The sequence below is a fragment of the Muntiacus reevesi genome, chromosome 2 (genome assembly GCF_963930625.1).
Source record: "Muntiacus reevesi chromosome 2, mMunRee1.1, whole genome shotgun sequence".
Lineage (NCBI taxonomy): Eukaryota > Metazoa > Chordata > Mammalia > Artiodactyla > Cervidae > Muntiacus > Muntiacus reevesi.
This window is the reverse complement of record NC_089250.1, coordinates 256,903,475-256,925,041: the sequence shown is the minus strand read 5'-3', so window position 1 is coordinate 256,925,041 and position 21,567 is coordinate 256,903,475. Positions and strand designations below refer to the sequence as shown.

General features: G+C 38.4%; 1 protein-coding gene across 2 annotated transcripts in view; it reads right to left on the bottom strand.

The window, feature by feature from the left end:
* Positions 1-1,525: 1,525 nt before the first annotated feature.
* UBA2 (ubiquitin like modifier activating enzyme 2) overlaps positions 1,526-21,567 on the bottom strand; it is a 30,864-nt gene continuing 10,822 nt past the window's right edge. The window contains exons 7-18 of one of the 2 annotated variants that reach the window (XR_010661695.1): positions 21,185-21,252; positions 20,621-20,742; positions 17,970-18,069; positions 16,889-17,055; positions 14,919-15,012; positions 14,713-14,825; positions 12,147-12,302; positions 10,749-10,845; positions 7,928-8,033; positions 6,291-6,427; positions 3,712-4,562; positions 1,526-3,636 (exon numbers count right to left, since the gene is read on the bottom strand). Coding sequence is in view for 1 of the 2 variants with exons in the window: in XM_065925783.1 (XP_065781855.1) it covers positions 4,381-4,562; positions 6,291-6,427; positions 7,928-8,033; positions 10,749-10,845; positions 12,147-12,302; positions 14,713-14,825; positions 14,919-15,012; positions 16,889-17,055; positions 17,970-18,069; positions 20,621-20,742; positions 21,185-21,252 (1,342 nt within the window). In the remaining variant the exon portion in view is untranslated. Of the gene's footprint in view, positions 4,563-6,290; positions 6,428-7,927; positions 8,034-10,748; positions 10,846-12,146; positions 12,303-14,712; positions 14,826-14,918; positions 15,013-16,888; positions 17,056-17,969; positions 18,070-20,620; positions 20,743-21,184; positions 21,253-21,567 lie in introns of both variants that reach the window. The other variant, XM_065925783.1, reaches the window with a different exon arrangement.

Here is a 21,567-nt window from a genome sequence, read left to right as displayed (position 1 = left end):
GATGGTGGGCACAATCTTCTGAGACTGATCTTCTGAGAACGAACTCTGGGAGATTTCTAAAGTAAATCCTGAGGAACTTCTTGGAGTATTATATATTCTAGTATTGATATAATCTTTCCTCAATCTTTCCCTATGTAGTAAGTTATCATTTGTTGCAAGATTTAAGGTATTTAAAACTGTTATAGGGAACTCCCTGGCAGTCCAATGGTGAGGACTCCGTGCTTTAACTGCTGAGGGTCTTGGTTCAGTCTATGGTTGGGGAACTAAGATGACGCAAGCTGCATAGTGTTGCCAAAACAAAAACGCTTTTATGAGATACATTTAGCAAAACTTCCAAAAAATGTTACCAGGAAATAACTGTCTTCAGAAATATAAGCAAGCACACAGTAGCCTCAGAAACCTGTAGTTCAACCCAGTTGTTTATTTAGTGAAGCAGTTCAAACATTTCTCAAATTTTTGGCTAAAATTTAAATTACATGCAGGGAAAACAAAAAAAGTTCCTTCTATATGCAGAATGCAAATACTGTATTCCCAGTATGAAAGGGTCTATAAAAATATTTCGCTAAATATATCTTGCAAGACAGTCAAATGGATTCTGATCCTTAGCTACACTACGAAGGAAATGGGAGTTCTTCACCACATCTGCAAGCCACAATGACTAGAAACACGTGCCAACGTTTCTTCTTCCCTGATTTCTCTGGGTTTTTAAGTTTTTGCTTTTTATTACAAGAGGTGTAAGTTTGCCTATGTTGCTAGGTCATAGGAAACAATGGGAACAATGATGGGGAAAAACAATGTAAACAGTGACAGACTTTATTATTTTGGACTCCAAAATCACTGCAGATGGTGACTGCAGCCATGAAATTAAAAGACGCTTGCTCCTTGGAAGAAAAGCTATGACCAACATAGACGGTATATTAAAAAGCAGAGACATTACTTTGCCGACAAAGGCCCGTCTAGTCAGTTATGGTTTTTCCAGTAGTCGTGTATGGATGTGAGAGTTGGACTATATAGAAAGCTGAGCACCAAAGAATTGATGCTTTTGAACTCTGGTGTTGGAGAAGACTCTTGAGAGTTCCTTGGCCTGCAAGATCAAACCAGTCAACCCTAAAGAAAACCAACCCTGAATTCACTGGAAGGACTGATGCTGAAGCTGAAAAACTCCAATACTTTGGCCACCTGATGTGGAAGAACTGACTCATTGGAAAAGACCTTGATGCTGGGAAAGACTGAAGGCAGAAGGGGACAACAAAGAATGAGATGGTTGGATGGCTAACTGAACTGGGTCATAGAGCAAGTCCACTTCAGACATACGTGCCACCAATGGGCGAGTTTCAGGAACATCGATCAGGAACCAAGTGTGTTCTGGCAGCTTCCAAGTGGACCACTAATCTACTAGAAGCAACTTGTTCTCTTGACTTCCCTAGAGGATCAAAGCAAAGAGACTTCTTCCTAAGTCACAGCCTAGCAATAAGGATGAGTAAAGCTGAGTTCATCAATGCCAACCCAGGAACTGCTGTAACACTTTCTCATTCCAACTAGCATTTTTAATAATCTTTATTACTTTTCTGATTCCAATCACAGGATATATACTCAGTACAAAACTTGAAAAAGTCACAGAGGCACTAAAGGAAAATACAAAATATATCTCCACTTTTATTAAAGTTCTCAGAGAAAAGTTAGATGGCACAATAAACAATATATATAGGCTCCACTGAAATCCAATGTTAATTCTGTTTTTCTTCCTGTATTTTTTATTTTGCTGAGTGAGCCATTTAGAAGTTGTAGGTGTTGTGAGCTTCATCTCTAATCTCTCTCAAGGACAATGGCCTACATAACTATAAGAACAATACCACAGCTAAGAAATCCATTATCACCCAATTTGTTCCATTTTCAAATTTCCAATTGTCACAAGAATCATTTTACACTTGAGTTCTAGAATGTCACACATTCTATATTCACCCAATTATTTCCCCTTAATGTGTAACTCGCTTCTCTACTCCTCTGCTTCCTGTTGACTGGAAGTCTAGATGTTAAATTCAAGTTACCTTTTTGGGGTGGGGAGGGGCCTAGGTGTTGGATCCTTCAAATCATCATCTCCTATCAGGAAGCACATACCAGGCTGTCCCATTAGTGATGTCTGGTTTGATCACTTGATTACAATGATGATAGATCAGTCTATTGTCAAGACAAAGAGCTTTACACTTTTCAAGTTTATATAGCAACATTTGAGCACTCCACAAAGATTCTGCTCCTTAGTAGCCTTTTAGGTTTTGCATCCACTGATGATCTTTGCCTGATCAGTTATTCTGTTAATGGTTCAGGCTCTCATTAAAACACGGAATCCTTTCGTGGTACCTGCCAAGTATGCAGCATGATCTCTGGGAGAAGGGACTGTCTAGGTAAACTTGAGTCACCAGACTGCTCCCAATGAGGCTGGAATATGATTTGTCAGACTGTTTCAGGCTGGAGCTGCTGGGGAAACATGCTTGTTGAGCCTTGCTTCCAGCTCTATAACCTGAGAAGACTCACCTGGGAAAACCATGAATACAAAGGCCAGATCTAAAGTACCTCCACACTCTAGGGACACAGTGGCAGTTTGGATCTTAGTCTAGTTAAACAAGACCACTGTGGTCAGGCCTGCTTTGCTGATAAACCCAGATTTTATAAAAACAGAAACTGCTGGAAAAGTAATAATAGAGTTGCTGCAAAACTGAAAACCGCTGCCAAGAGAGAAACACATTCTACAAATCACACTGGCATTTAATGCCACTATACATTCACATAAGAAAAAAAAAAAAAGAACATAAACAAAATGCTGGAAATACACTGTTGATAACTGTGTCGAAAAAGGCAGGGTGGATGAGGTTTTAAGGAATGGGGAGACTTCCAAAATTCAGATTTTCTCGAGAACTCTTCAGATTTCAAAATTTCAAAACCGGAGATAACCATCAGTGACCAACCAGTTAACCAAAATTTGCTTCTGAGAGGGGTATTTCAGGATATTCCACTTTTATCTGTAACACAGTTCTGTAATCTCAAAAAAAAATTTTTTCTGGAGGAAAATGAAACCTTCGTAAGCTGGATGGCAGAGTAAGAATTACACAACGGGGAACAACATAATGAATTACCAAGTTGAAATTTCATCGACTGTGGCCAAAAACACCAAGGCAGAGGTACAGAACAGGGAAAACAGCTTCATGGGTTTCTGTTATTTGAAAACTCCAAGCACATCTGCAGGAGAGCAGCCTAGGGCCCAAGGCGTTCGGAGGTCCAGGAGATGTGGGTGCTGATCCATCGGCCTGGCCTGGCCACATGTGCTGGTCAGAGTTGGGCCCGGAAGGGTACATGCAAGAAGGGCCTTGGATGACCTGGGGATGACCTTGGATGACCTCCACCCAGAGTGGAGGAGACTTGCCATGTGGAATCTCAAATCCAGGACTCCAAGTTAACTGGGGCTGAGCAAAGATCACTTGAATGTTCTCAACAGAAGGCCAACAGTTTACAATCATTTAAAAAGCAACATGCCTTTAAAAGCTAGCTGTCTTTTTAAAAGTACTCATCTGTGGTAAACAGTATTCATCTATGGTAAGCCATTTCTGAGTTAATTTTCTAAAAGGAAAGAATACAGTATGCCTGCAGCAAATACAATGTATAAACCCAGTAAGGCAGCAGAAACATGAACTGTGCAGGCATGTATAACAAGTATGCAGATGTCATTTATTTGGTCCGCAAGTACAGTATAGTTGTATTTGAGTTTTACAAAACATCAAATATAAATAACCTGAAACTGTAACAATACACAAAAATTGGCTTCTTACACAGACATACCAGGCAGTACAAGCTGAAAACTTGAGTAAATTAACAACTGTTTTACATTAATATACATAGTGCCAGTTAACATTTAAAAACAAGTTTCAATGCATAGCACTTGATACTTCTTTGAATCTGTTTCAGTAAGTTAAGAGTATGAAAATGGTTAGATCTAGGCTAAAAATAATTCTTCTTCTAACCAAAAATAAAGGCATAATATTTATAACCAGGTATCAACTTTACTAAACCACAATATTTTAAAACTGTTAAATGATACCTAAGGGTATTTACATTAAAAAGGCAACATGCATTGTGTTGTTTCATCTCATGGACTGGTTATGCACATACTTTGTTCAAAGGGTTTTAAAACTATATTCCTACTTTCAATACAGCATACTGCAATGTTTCTAATAGTTCTAGCAAAATGAATGCTTTCAAAGGGAGCAGAATCATCTTCAAGTCACTGGTGTCAATTTTTTCCCTTTGGAACAAAGGACGTAACAAATAACCTGGTTCTGCCCAGAAGGCCTTAATGGAGTAAGAGGTTCCGTTCAGAGGCATTTCTGTTCAATCTAATGCTATAACCTCATCAAGCTCCTCTGCCTGCTCTATGCGTGACCTTTTCGCACTGACACTCTCTTTCTCATCTAGCTTCCTCTTGCGACTTCTTTCGTCTTCACTGATATCAGCATTATTTGAGGGACCTTCTTCATCCGAATCAACTATGAGCACATCATCTTGCTCTTGTGCTTATTTCAGAAAAAAAGGGAAAAAAATGGTTAAAAGTGGGGGGCAACTAGAAGCTCACTAAAGTTTTATGTACATGAAAAACTAACTCTTCTAACACACATCAAACTTCAGAATGACTACCCTTAGGGAACCCTTGCTTTATACATTACTTATTTCTGTACTGTTTCACTGTTTTCTGTTACAAGCACCTATTTCTTTCCTAATCAAAACAAAAAATTTTAACAAGCATTATATAACTCAGAGGAATTGTCAGGAGTTCCTTGTTTCTATTTCTCCAACAGAACAGGGGAGGGTGCATATCCTAATATTTGTAGCAGTGATAATAATAATAATAATAAACAACAACAATAACAACATATACATAGCACTTACAATGTGCCAGGAACTGTTCTGAGCACTTTGCATATACAACTCATTTAATCATCACAACCACCCTATAAAGAAGATAACATTATTATCCATTTTCCAGAAGAGGAAACGGAGGTACAGAGACTTGCCCAAGGTCACATAGTAGCAGAGGATGGGATCGATTCAAACTCACGAAGTGGGGCTCTACAGTGCATGCTCTTAACTTACACTATGGTTGGAATTGTCACCCACCCCCGACATTCCACTAAGTCAAAGGCACAGTACCTACCTTACTGCTAGTCTCCAAAACCTACCCACATAGTGGAACCATAAATGCACACTGCAAATTATGATTTTTGGAAACTACCATTCCTTTCCTCAAAATAGGATGATGAACCTTTCTATTTGGGGGGCGGGGGGGGGGGGGGGGGAAGGGGCCGGCACGTGGAGGGGTGAAGGGTCATGAACCCATGGCCCACACACTCTATCTAGACCAGCAGTCTGAACCTCAACCTTTTTGGCACCAGGAACCAACTTCATGGAAGACAATTTTTCCACGGATTGAGGGTGGGAGGGATGGTCTGGGGATGACTCAGTGCATTACATTTATTGTGCACTTTATTTTGAATCTAATGCCACCGCTGATCTAACAGGATACTGAGTTGATGGCCCAGAGGTACTGTTTGATGGCCCAGAGGTTGGGCAACCCTCCTCTAGACGATCTCTAAGTTCATCTTCACAACGCTCAGAGAACATCAGAACCAAAGAACCACCATATTCCAAAGAATACCAAAGACACAGGGTCAAAGAAATGAAAATAGAGAAGGAAAGAATTAGTTAATTTTTAGTTTCCTGACGCTAAAGAGTGAAGAGGTGTGTGTATGTTTGGGGGGGTGGGGTGATGGTGCAGGTAGTGAACATTCACACTGGAGTAGAATAAAGCACCAACACTGAAAACCCAGGAAACAGAGCTTCTGATGCACTCTACCAAAATCACACTGGTTCTGAGAAAACTGAAATGCTATACTTACCAAGCATCTGTTCACTCAAAATAGTCAGATGCACTGATTCACTGTCCCAAAAACATGCATACAAAATCCAAAAGTACTACTACTCAGAATGAACCATCTTTATGCACTAGTAAACTGACATTTCTGGTTGTAAAAGTAAAAAGTATCCATTTTCTATAAAAATTTTACCCAGTCTTAAATATCTTCATGGGTTATACATTCAAAGTTCCATTAAAACAATGCCGAACCAACACACACCTCTAGCAGTCCTGTGGGTAGTTCTACTTTACGGTCAATGTTCACAAGACAATCAGTTTGTTGTAAACAGTCCTGCTTGGTGGGTGACTACTGGCCGGGGCTGTGACTCACCTGTGGATGTAGAAGGCTGAGCTCCGTCGTCGCTGCCATTGGTTATGCTTTTGGCAGTATCTTCAGCTTGCTTGGGCCCCACTTTTTCTGGGGCATCACCAACAACTTCAAATTCAACATCCTTTCCTAGGTCTTCACTGTAAGAGAATCACGTACTATAACACCGAACCACTGCTGTGACTACTTATAAAAGCAAAGGCGTACCAGAGAGAAATTGTCCTCAAACCTCAAAAGGTGTATACTACATACACACCTTTTTTTTGGCTTCTGATTTTCAAAGAGTTAAAAAAAAAATTAAAAAGACTACACAATAGATTTTTATGTATTTGAAGCTATAATTCAAATGGTCAATAACACTGTCCTTTCAATTCAGGGAAAAGATTTTTAACTTTTATAGCTAAAGCAGAAAACTTGAGTCAAAAATTGTGAGGCCTGAGGTAATTCTTAGGCATTCTTTCTTCAGCTATGTGAAAAGATTCTATACACACTCTTCTGATCTTGACCAGAGTAATTTAGTGTTTAGGGGCAGTTACACGGCTTCTTGGTTTTGTCTCCATCTTCACAGGCAGCACCCTGCTTTTGTAATGAGTTCCCTGAAACATGTACAAAAATTTAACGCATGAAAGTCAAACAAAAGACTTACATGTTATAAGGGGGGTTCTGTTCCCAGAGAGCTAAAAGATATGATAAAAAAGACCCTAATTATGCCTCCTCTTTTAGACACCGATATATTTCCATTTCATTGTACATGTCCTTCCACAACTGCACACAAGCACACCATTGACATCCAACTGGTGTGTAACCGAGGCCAGAGATCTCACCCCAGCGAGACCTATCTCTGACTCACCTGTCTCATTTTATACTATTATCAATAACCACATTCAGTTTTTCCTGTCCTTTCCTGCTTTTTACAAACTAAGTATATATAATGTAATACTCTTGAACAATTATACAAGTTCTGTATATTTGGGTACAGATGGCAATACTGGCAGAACTCGTGCTGCAGATGGCAGCCACTGCATTTGTTAGATATAACCTGAAGAAGTGAGCCAGGGTGCAGCTTAGAGGTATCAATGAGCATGAACCAATCTTGTTCAACAGATGGAGAACCATCTGGATTTAAACCGTGCTACGTATGTACAAATATGCTGTAATGCTAGCACTTTGGATACTTTTTAAAATAAAGTGGACAGGATATAAAATTAAAAAATGTGACTCAGGGATCTATATATGATAATTTTTAATGCTCTCTTGTTATTGTTCCAGATCACAATGAAATATTTGTTTTATGGGAGAAATATTTCTTCCTTCTAAACGAATCTCTAATAATTAAAATTTTTTATTCCAGTTCAACTATGAAAAGGAATGTGCCCCTGATTATAACTATTCACACACCTGCATTTCTACCCTCTCTAGGTCTTTCTGATCAGCTACCACTGATGAGTTACCCTCAAATATTTCTTCCTGGATTCTCAGATTCTTCTGTAGGTCGAACCTCAGGGAACCTAATGGCCAACTTGATCACAGATATGGCGCAGTTTCCAACGAACAGTAGGATTTAAGGGTAAGAAAACATTTCCTCTCCACTTTATGTATTCAAATAATTTCTTACACTTAAAAATATTAATAGTTCCTACCTATGAAGGATGTTGATCAATAAAGTGTAGTCCTGAAGGAAGTCATCTGCTTGAAGTCGGCTCCCATTTCTAATTCCAAATTCTGACAATTTCTTGTGATTATTAGCTAAAAATTTTTTAAAGAAATTTAGATGCTTCAGTTATATCCCCATGAAGCAGTCAACCTTAGTTTTTACAAGATAAACCCCCTGCTATAAGCTGAATTGTATCTCCCCAAAATTCACTTGCTGAAATGTCTCAGAATGTGACTGAACTTGGAGACAGTTTTTTTTTTTTTTTTTAAAAGAGGCATTAAGTTAAAATGAGGCTGTTGGGGAGGACCCTAATCCAATCTAATTGGTATCCTTAGAAGAAGTCAAGGAGAGGGGCCTCAGGAGAAACCAAACCCGTCAACCACCCCTCCGACACCCTCGCTGGACACTTTCGTCTTAAGACTTCTAGCCTCTGGAACTAGGATAAAATGTGTTATTTAAGTCACTTGCCTGTGTGTTTGGATGTGATGGCCCCAGTAATCTAGTTCACTAAAATATCAGGCACTTAGGAACTCAGCCCTGAAAACTCAGCTACCAAAACTACTTCAAGGAAACCAAACTGAGAAGTTCTGAGAAACTTCTCCCTTTGAAACCAAATTCATCTGGAACCCTACAGTAGTCAATGACAACTTTTAGAATTGTTCAAAATATACTCTATTTCTAAAAAGGTTATCCACAATATCAACCATCAACTTTTAGCCAATTTTACAATTCAGTTATTAAATTGTAAACTTTATTTCAATAAATTTTTCAACATAAATTTTCTGTATTTCTCAATGCACAACCAGAGAGGTCCCCAAAAACTAATCACTCCAACTCAATTCTTTCTTCCGCATCATTTCTGCTAAACCTGAACAGCCCCAGGATGTAGCACACGATGCCAAACATCCACTAGTGCTCAGTAAGCCTTTGCTACATGGATTAGAAATATTCCAGTGGAGAACAATCTCTCCAGTCAAACTTGTGGTGTTACCATCTCCTCCTACCTATTTTAGGGCCTTCCTGCCTTTAACCATCCTTTCTCTCCTGCATGTTCAAATGCTCAAGTTTCATTTACAAAACCACCTCCTCATTTAGCTCCCAATTTACACTCTCCTCACATAGTCAGTCTGCTTTACTGAGAATTTGCTCTTGCCTATGGACTGTATAGAATCAGTATAGCCACAGTGCCTGGCACATACAAAGTAAAATGTATTTTAAATTCTTAAATTCTGCTTATAATTTTTAAATTTATGTTGTTTTCTACATAATCCAATGGCTTCCCTGGTAGCTCAGCTGGTAAAGAATCTACCTGCAATGCAGGAGATCCCAGTGTGATTCCCGGGTTGGGAAGATCCCCTGGAGGAGGGCATGGCAAGCCACTCTAGTATTCTTGCCTAAAGAATCCATGGACAGAGGAGCGTGGTGGGCTACAGTCCATGGGGTCACAAAGAGTCGGACATGTGAGCGACTGAGCACAGCACAACTGTCTTTTTTGTTTCCTTCTTATTTTATACCTTTTCAGTCTACCTGGAATGTCTCTGGAGAACAGTTAATTTTCCATTTCCAAGCTCTTTCACACTCACTCAAATCCCACAGCCCAACATGTTCAAAAGGGAAATAGTCTCTGAGCAATTCTATCTGGGTGAATTAGCATCACTTCTGAAGCCAGAGTCTTGGTAATAGTTCTGTCCAAACCTAACAATGCTACTCTTCCTCACCTGTGCTCTAAATTCAGACTCTGCAAATGTCAAATCTGTCACTTGCTTTTGTGTTAGTAAAAATCCCTCACTTTCATTAATTTTTTTCTAACTGGCTCCCCACCTCCACTGTCACACCCTTGCCTTACTCTCCTGCAGATTACACATTACGCCCCTGCTTAGACCCTGGAGGGAGCAGGAAATTGGCAGGGGGGAAGACACACACACTGTACGCAACACACAAAATCCTCCAGCTGCACCACTGCTGCCAACCCCACAGCACCCCACCTTCCAGAAAAGAAAACAGCTGGTCATTCCGAAAGCCCTTTGTATTGCTTTGTAAGTTCATGCCTTTGCAGATGCTGTTCATTCTGCCCAAATGCAGACTCTCCCCTCAGCTCTTCTTCAAGAACTGGTCCAGGAGTCCTCTCTCCTGTGATATGCCCCCCCTTGCCCTGTTAACCTTCCCTTTACAAAGCTTAATTCAAACTCTGTACACCTCCTCTCTACAGTATTTCTCAGATGACACTAAATCTACTTGTTGCTAATCTCTCATCTAGTTCTAGGCTGTGAAGTACTTTAAGCCAGGGACTATTATCTTATTTATCCTTGAATTACAAATATCCGTGACTATGCCTGCAATACAGCACTCCAAAGGTTATTTGAATAAATGCCCTCTCACCCTCAACAGCACATGTATTCTGTGGAAAAGGGTCACATTTAAGCCACTCAGATTCTAGACCAGTTTCCATTTTTAAGGTCCTAGCCTTTAAAAGAGAGGGCTAGAACTAATGGGAGTATTTTTTTGTGTGTGTGTGAAGACATATTTAACTAAACTTTTAATAAAAAACAGACTACTACCCAGCCAAAGCACGACCTCCAATTACTTATGACCCAATATCCCCAAATTTCTGGGCAAGGAACTATAGTCAAAAAGAATCCTGACACTCTCCAAAAGGACAGATGAGGTGTGAGAACTTTTAAGTCCCTTCAGATTGACCAGTGTGATCCTCAATACTGTATACAGTGAATGGGAAAACTAATGTGCACCCCTTCACTCAGGCAGTGTCCATTCAGATGAGGGTGAGTGAACAAAACAATGTATAATACCTTCTGTCTCTCCCTCTTCTGAAGATATTAGGATTGTTCCTTTTCCATCTTCAATTTGGACATCTGGTGCTACCATAGCAAATTTTTCTTTCACAATCTATAAGGGAAAAAAATTCAAAATATTAACATGGAATTAAAGATCATAAATAGCCTAGACTTCTTATAAAGGCTCTTAACTCTCTCCTTCCACTGGAATTCACCCAATTACCTCATGCCCACCTTCTATCCCATGTCTGACCACTAATAAAGATCAGGTAACACTTCTTTCAGATGGGGACTAAGAACTCTTGGCTGGCTCTTGGTATTTTGTCCTTCCCAGCAGATTAGGTACTAAGCTAGACACTTGACATATTTTACCTCAGTCTCTATTACAGCTCCATACTAAAAGATGTTTTATAGATGAAAAACTTCTCATCAATCTGATTCTCATATAAATAGTCTTCCCCTTCCCAAACTCCATCTCTTCCCAAGTTCCATATCCCCTTTGCAAATTCCAAGATGGATCAGGAGCAGTAATGGTAATACTATTAAATCTTACCTGATCCTAAACAAACAAACAAGCCTAAAAAAAACAAACAACAGATAACTCTCTAAAGGTCCAATTACACTCCCAATACGTGGAATTACCTTTAGCTCAAGAATGAGTAGATACCAATTATAATCATTCCTTTCCTAAGAAAGAACACGGGGCAACCACCCTCTGCTGGCCAACATACCAAGTCTAGCTCCTTCTCCATCCAAAACGTAAGTTCAAATCAACCTGTCCAATGTAACCAGTTCTGGGAGAAAGGTCATTCACTCTCAAGCAGCCTTTAGGGCCACAGAGTCTACTCCTTCATGTCGAGAGGCATATAAACATGAAACACCACAATGTACACAATCAGAGGAACTATGTGAAGTGATTTCCAAAGTGAGAAGTGACACCCATTCAGGTCACTTGCTCTTACCTAATTAAAAAAAAAAATACTAGGAGGAACTGAAGGACCAGGCTATAGGACCAAACCATACCTTAACCATCCATCTCTCACACCAAAGCTCTACAGGTGAATCCAAGTGTGCTAACAATACATCTCCTCAGGGACTAGCTTAATACACCCTCACTAGAAACCTAAGGAACACAGGATTTGCTTGTAAAGATACTATGCTACCTATCTATGTACCACCTGTGGTCCACATTCTAGCCAAATATACCTATTCCTCTCTGGGAAGTGAAGCACACATTCTGGAACCACAGAGAGAAAAGTTAATAGGACACAGATGGCAAATGTACACACCTCAGTAGTCAGGGTAATTATCTGGCTTTTAGTTTATCACAGTACACTGTAAAAGGCAAAAGGGGGCTTGTTTTTTTCCTTATAAACAGTAACCTTGTGGAAGAGAACCAGGCTCTGCACTCACCTTATCTTGTAAGGTGAGAACAGTCACTTTATGAACATTCAGCCGCACAGTCACCTCTGGCTTGCTGGCACACACGTAACAGTTAGGGTTGGGAGCATCCAGTGCACAAGGCACAAGAAGCTTCTTTCTTGGGTTTGGTTGTTTATTCAAAAAAATCTTTGGCAAAAAAAAAAAACACACACAAGCAGAAATCTAAATTATAATTTTATATACCATAGAATATTCATTTAAATACTCCCTTCCAGATGGCAAAGGATAAGGAAAATCAAGACCTTAAGAGGCTGATTTTTATCCCAACCTTTTCAAATTAGCAAACATGTAAATAAGGCTGAGTTTACTGAAATCTCGTTGTACTGAAGACTCGACTATTCTGCAAACTAACTTAGCATGAATAAGGGTCTAACCATACTTGTCTCTGGTATCATCATTGAATCAGTTTGGAGTGCTTTCCTAGTGGTTATTCTTATCAACTTTAAGTCAATTTCTAACAAGACCAGGGCACTAATTTCTCTAATTAATGTCTATACAGATACAAGGACCAAATGAGCTCCATTTCTTTTCTAATTTTCTGATGACTGTGAAATCAACATTCACATAATTAAAGGAAAAATAATGTATGTCTGGGACTATTACCATCTTCTTAATACCCAAACCAAAAAAAAAAAAAATTACACGAACCAAGGGAAATAAAAAACAAACTGCACCGAAGTTACAATTGTCAAGAGAAAAACCAGATGCTAATACATAAATTCCTACTGTGGAACTACCATGTAGTATGGTATCTGTTAAGATGAATTGTCTCTAAAGAAGAACCCTATCGATTCCCCCAAACTTAAATTACTTCTTTAAGTAAATCCCTTGACAGACATTCTTTAAATCCCTTGACAGACATTAAGTGCTAGACAGAGGCCTCCTGTAACCTCTCCCCACAATGAATACTAAGCGTATACACTTGTACTGCCAGGGCTGGAGTAGGGGATCTGGAGCTTCACTGGAAGGGTAACTCCGCTAAGAGAAATCGACAGTAATAACAACTGTTAACACTACTAATACTAAGGCTAACACTTCTATTAACCTATCCTGAGACTCATTTATAAATGGGAACAAATGAAGCCCAGACATATGGATATCATTAGTCCAAGAGAGGAACAGAGATGAGCAAGTAAAGAAATGAGAAGAATGTTACAGGACAAAGCACAACACTTGTTCAGGCTGCTATAAAAAGACAAGACATAAAAAAATTAGTTCTTAGAAATTAAAAACATGACAGCCAAACTAATTTAAACAGAAAGCTGAACCAAGATGGCAGACTGGCATTATGATTCTACACTCCCTCACCATGAAATCTCATGGAAACAATAAAAAGTATTTTAAGAGTGCATTAATAATGACACTGAAAAGGAAGAGTACCATCATAGACTAGGTATTTTGCTTTTGTTTTTAAAAGACATTCCTAAAAGTAAACTGGTCCTTTTATTTCAACATTACTGTAAAAAGGAGAACCTAAAACAATAGCAAAATATTGGCTCTGATATTCTTAGGAATTTTAAATCCCCAGTGGTATGAAAGCAAAGTATCTTCAGACATGCAAAATCAATTCAGAAAGAAAGCAGGAATCCAAAGGGAATATTCAAGTGGTTTTAACCTTAAGAGATAAAACCCAGTCCAACCACTACTAATGCAGGAAACTCATGATAGGAGATGTTCACATAAAGCAAGGGGAGGATAAAAAAAAGAGGAGAAAAATTTCTTCCCTGCAGAAATAGCAAGAAAAATTATCTCAACCTTGGTGCTTCGTGAGGGAAGAATATCTTCCTTTATAATTCATTACAGTAAGATAGGGCTCATGCAGATTTGCTATCTGAATATATACTGAGAATGTATAAGTGGTCTCGGGTTGGTAGAACCCCAGGCATCCAGATATAAACAAACATAAACCCTCTTTGAAGAAATACACCTTCAGTAGGCCCTTAAAGAATTATCACAGATATATGTTAACAAATATAATTCTGTTTAAAAAATATATATATATATATATATATATCTCACATAAGCAAACAAAACACAATGAGAGAGATCTAACAGAAATGACACAAGCTCATCCATAAAGATTTCAGGCATTAACACAACTAAATATAACAAAGTTACAATAACATAAAGTTTAAAATAAAAAGGGAGACAGGGGGAAAAAAAAGGGAGACTAACAAAAATGACTGAAGAACAAGGGACTATAAAATGACCAAACAATTTTAAAACCAGAGTACTCTTAGAATTGGAAAACAATAAAGAAAATTGAAGAAAAATGAAAAAATGAAGAAAAGTTAATACAAAGGACCCACACAATGAGTCCTTCCAAGAATCCAGTAAAACTAGAAATGTTAGAAGCAAACTAGCTTCTGCTTCCATTTTAGACAAAAATAAGAGAAGCAAATGTGTTTTCCTTTTTGTTAACTTCCAGGAAGCTTACTTACATGCAACTCACAAGGTAACTCAAACAATTCCTTTTCCATTGCTTTAAACCAAATGTTATTGTTTTAACTTTAAAATTGCAAATAGAAACACTCACTGTTCTACACTGGTCTATTTTTCCTGATAAAATCTTCAGTCCTTCCAATACTATCAACCCAGCAATCACTGCATTAGTAGTGGCGATAGCAGGAATAATGTTCCCTGCCATTGCTGAAAGGAAAAAAAAAGTTTAGCTGTTAAAAAAAAAAAAAGAAGAAGAAACTTAGAAATTTAGATGATACGACTGAAGTACAAACAACTTACATTTGATATCGAATCTGCTCTTCATATTCATACTGAAAATATGCATCCTGAGATTTGCAGCAGAGGTGACAAAATCCATTGCAGATGGGTCATCCTGTCAATAATTTAAACAATTTAACAAGTCTCCCCACAAATTTACTAATTTGGCTAGTGCTGCTTTCAGAACAACACTTTCAAAAATTTCTAACACATCAACTAGAACAAGAGATGGCCTCCAGGGAAAGGCTGGTCTGGATGAGAAGTGAGCAAGAGCTCGCTTGGGATCATCAGCTCCAGGGATACAGGAATGTGGCCTGCCAAGAGCCAACAGGTTTTAGGAATTCACTTCTGCGTACACAAATGCACTGGAGATGAAGAGTACACAGATCAGAATACCAATTCTATTTACTGATGGTGGCAAACCTTCCCTGGGTCCACAGTCAATAATAAGTTTGTCTGACAAGTACGGAACTCAGGGATGAAGATACAGACTGCTTTAAGAAAGCTACTTGATTAAAGCCTCAGAAATACCTAGACTACCTCTTTTTGCTTTCTTTCTTCATATTCCCTTCACATACACTGCACTCCTATATTGGCTGATTCTTTTTTTTTTTTTTTTTTTTTTCATGGCTGATTCTTTTCAGATGTGGCAGGGCAAAGAAAGTTTTCCCTTTACAACTTCCATTCTTCCTAAGCATATATCCTATTCTAATTAGATTTCAGCAAAGTTTCACACTTTGAACTGAGAAAAATTATCCTAGCCCATAATGCAGAAACACCAAAGTATGAAAGAAAAAGCACTGACAGGATGTGGGTTCTTTATACTTATCTGGCTGGCTGAGGAACCACAGACAAATCAATCCCCCTGACCCAAAATTCCTTAATGTGTTAAACAGGGAAAATTATATAAATATCTTGTAAGGCTGTGGTGAGGATAAGTATGATTATTTAAGAGTACCCAAAACAGGGTCCATCAGGTACTTCCCCAGGCAACTGGCTTATCACATCCATTAGTTACAGATTTTACTCACAGAGAGTAACAATTTGCAGTCCCAAGTTTGGTTACTGAGTCCCTGTATACAGATGAAAACCTCCTAAACCAGTTACAAAAATAACAATGAAAAAGTTTTAATACTGATCCCTTACAGCACACAAAACCTAAAGACTAATGTTTGTAAGACTCTCCAAAATCTAAATTTACCAGCTTTATTTCAGATGTCTGATTCAACCCCCATTTCAAAACTTGCACATATAAAGCTATCTTGTGCTCAGTTGTGTCCAACTCTTTGCAACACCATGGACTACAGCCTGCCGACTCCTCTGTCCAAGGGATTCTCCAGGCAAGAATACTGGAGTGGGTTGCCATTTCCTTCTCTAAAAGTTATCTTAGTTCTCTAAGACTGATCAAACTTTTCTCCTTAATTTGAAATTAATGGCAAATCTTTACCAACATCTGAACATGCAAACTTTAGCAGATAAATCAGTTATAGTCATAGAAAGTAAGAATAATTACATACCCTTATTGTATTGATAAGTCTCTCAGAACTCAAAGCATTATTAACTATTTCAATATAAAGGCAATTTTATTACTTTCAAGGCCAAATAAGGTCCATGAGCTATTGTGGCCAAAAGGATATTATGACTTCTATTAATAAATCTCCTATTACATAAGAAGCTCTCTTAAGGCTATTTTCTAAAGGCAGAGAAATATTTTACTCCAGTAAAGTCACATTATTTCTCTAGTCAACAGTTACAAACCATGAACATACTATTAGAATCTAAAATGAGGTTTTATGATATTACTTAAATTCACATATAGAAAATTCCTAGTTCAATGTAGTAATTAGAGGTGAAAAAGCAAAACAAAATCAATGTCCTCAAAATCTGGTAGAATAAAAACAATATCCCTACATTACTAGATTCTGATATAGCTCAAGAACTAAAACACACATTTGATATACAAGTAACTGCCACACATTTTCAACACAAACCTTGTCCCATATGAGCTCAGCTCCATCCCCCTTTTCTGCTAAATGAACTCTCAAAGTCTCAATGCTCTTTGAAAAAAGACACGCATAGCTCTTGACATCTAGAACCTGCTGGTCTTTCAGACCTAACTGGGGTTCATTTTGTTGATCTGATGCACTGGTTTCTTCTCCTGGAAAAAAAGTATTAGAAAATTTACTAACATCTTTCCTCTACTCAGTTTAACATTCAATGACTCACAATAAAAAAGTTATATAATATGAAACAAATTGCATTAAAATAATTATCATTGACACAATTATGCATACATATGCAAGAAATTGGTCAATATTATGCAAAATTAAGCAAGAAAATGGTCAATACTGACGTGGGAAAGGTCTGAGTGTGTCTCAGAATTTCACAGATTACTGGAAGATTCAATATAATGTAAACAAGCTAATAAGCATTATGCCCAGAACACAGTATCAATAAGCGGAAGCTATCAGAGCAATACTTGAATTGAGCTGTAAAAGGAAGTATTTATTACTATAGATAACTACAGGAAACCGCTTCAAACTGACACCCTAAATCTGGGACCTTTTAAATTTCAATATGCTAAACACTGCTGTGTGAAACAAGTTGAGACACAATGTGTTGAACGAGAGAGGGGTCGGGAAGCGGTCACCACTACATTAGTTTTTCCTCCCTTAAAGCTACAAATACATCCCAAAGTTTAAGGAACACTTTACATCAGGGATAATATGAAACAATTAAATGTTAACTGATAAGGGACTAGGTTAAAAAATACTGACTGAAAACAGCAAGTCAGAGTATATAAATAGTATGATTCCATTTACGTAAAGTGACCATGCAACTGCCTGTGTCTATGTGCAGTTATCACCAAGACATTCTTAAAACGCAGTAGTAATTATTTCTCCAGGTGATGAGATTTCCAGTGATTTTCCTTCTTCATATGTTTCTGAACTGTTTGAATTTCTTACCATGGGTGTACACCACTGTATACCAAGAAATAACAAAGCAATTTAAAGACTTCAGGTAAGAGAAGTTCCAACTGAGGAATCTCAAAGAGAAAAATGTACCCTTCACCTTGACTTTGCACTTCAGCCCAATCCAATGGAACTGGAGGTTTCCTTTTCCGCCATAGTTTGTCCATCGTCAATAAATACCTGATATCATCTTTAAAAAGCTAAGACAGAAAGGAAGAAAGATAAATTCCATGAACCCTACCGTCCCTATTCTGATAAAATATATAACAAAATTACCCTGCTGACTTAACACTATAAAATCTGATTTAAAGATCTGAGGACAGGTTATATACCAGTAGATTAACAATTCTCAAGGGGAGGGGCGGGGGGGAGGGGCGCACCTAAAATCTGTGTAAAAGGAAATTTTACAAACAACGCTTGCACTTGAAACGGTTAAAATCAGAGATGCTGAGAAAAGCAGAGTAAGGGAGCTCTGAACTGTGCTGACTGACCCCTTCCTCCCAAGCCACTTCCACTTCCCCACATTGGCTCCTCAGATCAGCTGGAATCACAATCATACCCTTCAAGGGACTAAGTAAATACACACCAACTCCACAAGAAGTGAGCCTAGAGGTACCAGGTAGCAACATCTTCAAGTTTGTGGGTACTTACCAATAAAGTATACACATTTTAAAAGTGCTCAAACGGAAATGAAGAACCACCTGCAACACCTTTGAAATGTGCCCCCCGACCCTGCCGCAAAGACTTCAAACACAAAAAACAATTCCTATTTCAAAACTAAAACCAAACATACTACATATAGATTGAGACTATCACACGAATCACACTTTCTATGTGGTAGAATTTCAGATGATTTCAATAGCTTTACATTTTCCTTAGCTGTATTTCCTATTGTTGATTTACTCCACACATTTTTTGTATATACCGGATATGAATTTAGATATGGCTAAAAGTTAGAACTATTTCTATCAAAATATACTCAACTGACGATCTATCAAACATCCTTAATCTTTGGAAAACCAGCTAAATATACAAATAATGAGAGTACAATTTAGTGTGAAAATCACACAGCTCTGAGTACTGTTAAGTTATTCTGTTCTACTTGTGGAACAGGGACAGTTGGTAACATCTGAAATGGGCACAAAGGGAAGGAAATGAGGGGTCCTGTATGATTTGGGTAACAAATTTGGCTAGAGACATTTTATAGAGGACCCTTAGCGCTTGGCTGTAAAGCCTGCCAGGCAATGGGGAATTAGCATGGATTTCCAAACACCACCTCCACAGCTTTTTCTGTTCAATTATTAAATACTAGGAGGCCCTCAGAGTTGTGTAATGAACTATTTTCACACTCTGTCTCTTTCTATAAACCTAACTCAACCAAATCTCTAAATTGGTTACTTACCCACAGAACCATGTGTCATCTCTCTCATGTTCCATAGAAGAATCTCAGTCTATCACCTTCCACACTCCCCCGATCCCTATGCACACATGTGTTTCCCACCCTACCTACCTCAGAGATTGAAACCACTATTCACCTGCTGCCCAGCAGGAAACCAGGTAGTATTCTTGGTTCATCATGTTATACAAAGTTCAGTTTATAAAAAGTGGACAACCCACACCCCCACGGGAATGCAGATGGGTTGTACTTCTGATTACTCCAGAAGGCAGTCCCATACCGGTTACAAGGAGAACACCAGGTCCTACAAGAGTGCACTGCATATTTCCTATACCTTATACTGACCCTATGGACTACCCTTCAATGGATTCCCACTGTCTTGGTGAAATATCCTTATCATGACCCAGAAAATCCTGCCAGATCGAGTCTCAGCTTACCTTTACAGTCCTCTTTCCACTCTCCCTTTTAATGGGAATTATTTCAGTTCTTCAACCTGAGACTAACTTTCTACATGCTTCATTCTCATCCCCACCCTTGTTTAATCTCATAACACCCTGAACTCAAAACTGCTTGTTCAATATTTGACTTCCCTTCTAGACTCTGAGTTCTCTACCCTACAGAGAGCTAGGACCCTATTTTCTGTCTCTGTCACTGTTAAAGCTTCTGTACTTAAAGTGCGTGGCACACAGCAGATGCTTAAAGTTACCTGTTGAACAACAGATTGGAGACATACCTCAGATTGTTCCGGCATTCAACTGCTCAAATTGGAATGGAACTAGGTATATGGACACTAGTTTAGAAAATACTGTCACTATCCATATCAGAGTTAAGCACATTTGATTTTAAGCATAATCAAAACCAGCAAAGGACTGTAAGAAGAGAAACAGCAGAAACCAAAGGTAATATAAAGAAAATCAGTGAAAGTGAGGGAAGGAAAGACAACTAAGAGTGCCTAAATAAGCCTCTGTATTTATCTTCTATAAAGATGCTATACTGATTTAGTATTCATGTTAAAATTTCAAACTTGTTTATCCCAACTACATCACAATGAATTCACGAAGACAATGCTGTGTTGTGTGTGTGTGTGCTCAGTGGTGTTCAACTCTTTGCAACCCCATGGACTGCGGCCCACCAGGCTCCTCTGTCCATGGGATTTCTCAGTCAATAATACAGCAGTGGGTTACCATTTCCTTCTCCAGGGGATCTTCCCAGTTCAGGGATCAAACCCATGTCTCCTGCATTGGCAGGCGGATTCTTTACCACTGTGCCACCTGGTAAGCCCAATTAAATCACACACTAGCTTAAAACAAAAGTAATAAAAATCAATCCACAGTTATAAAAAAGGTAATCCTAACCTTGGTAAAAAGTTTAACTGGATCATATCCAGTTGATTTAGCCCATTCCTTGGTGGAAATACGTTTAATGTCACCATCTTCACTAGATGCTCTGGCTCTGGCTTCGGCTTCCATTGGTTCCCCTATAAAACAAACACTGGTTTATTTTCAACTGTAGTTCATGTAGAATGAATCTCTCATCCACCTTTGAGGGGTGGGGTCACTCATGGAAGCCACCAGCAAGTGACACATTCTGAATTCAAGCAGAAAGAATGCTCATCAACCATTTTTTTCTACTTCAGTTTCTGAAGGCCACACGCAGAGTAGTCCAAGTATAGACGTGGAAACAACTCCTGCCCAGTTCTATTTACTAGATTTGTGAGATTTCTCTGCAGCGTGTTTCCTCACAAGTAGAGTGGTACAACTCATTTTTTAGAACATCATTTAAAGATGAAACAAGAACATAATACATTATCTAGCATATAACAGCAATTATCTCCCCCTCCCCCTGCCTTGAACTACCAATATTAAATTAGCAAGATAGTGGTCATCAATAAAAAAATATATCCTAACTAGTTTACTCACAGGAAGCTTCAGGGTCAGCTCTGTCAGGAGATACTTCTTGATCAGCATCTTCTTCTCCAAACAACTGGCTATAATTTAAGAACAGTAAATATTTATGTACACCAAAATATTCTGAACAAATGTTACCTTTTCCAAGCTTCCTCAAATCTTCAGGAGGGATGAAAATTAAATAACTGATAAATTATACTCCAGAAACCTCAAAGTATTTAAGCAATCTGTTCAAAACAGCTTGCATTCTCATTTGAACCACAACACAGAGAAGGCAAAATATTAGTAGACCCAGATTCATTTCTGTCAGTTAGCTTCTGCAAATTCCTGTTAAAATTGTTGATCAAGAGACAGGTGAGTGGCTTTACATTCCAACACAGACAATATTTCACTTT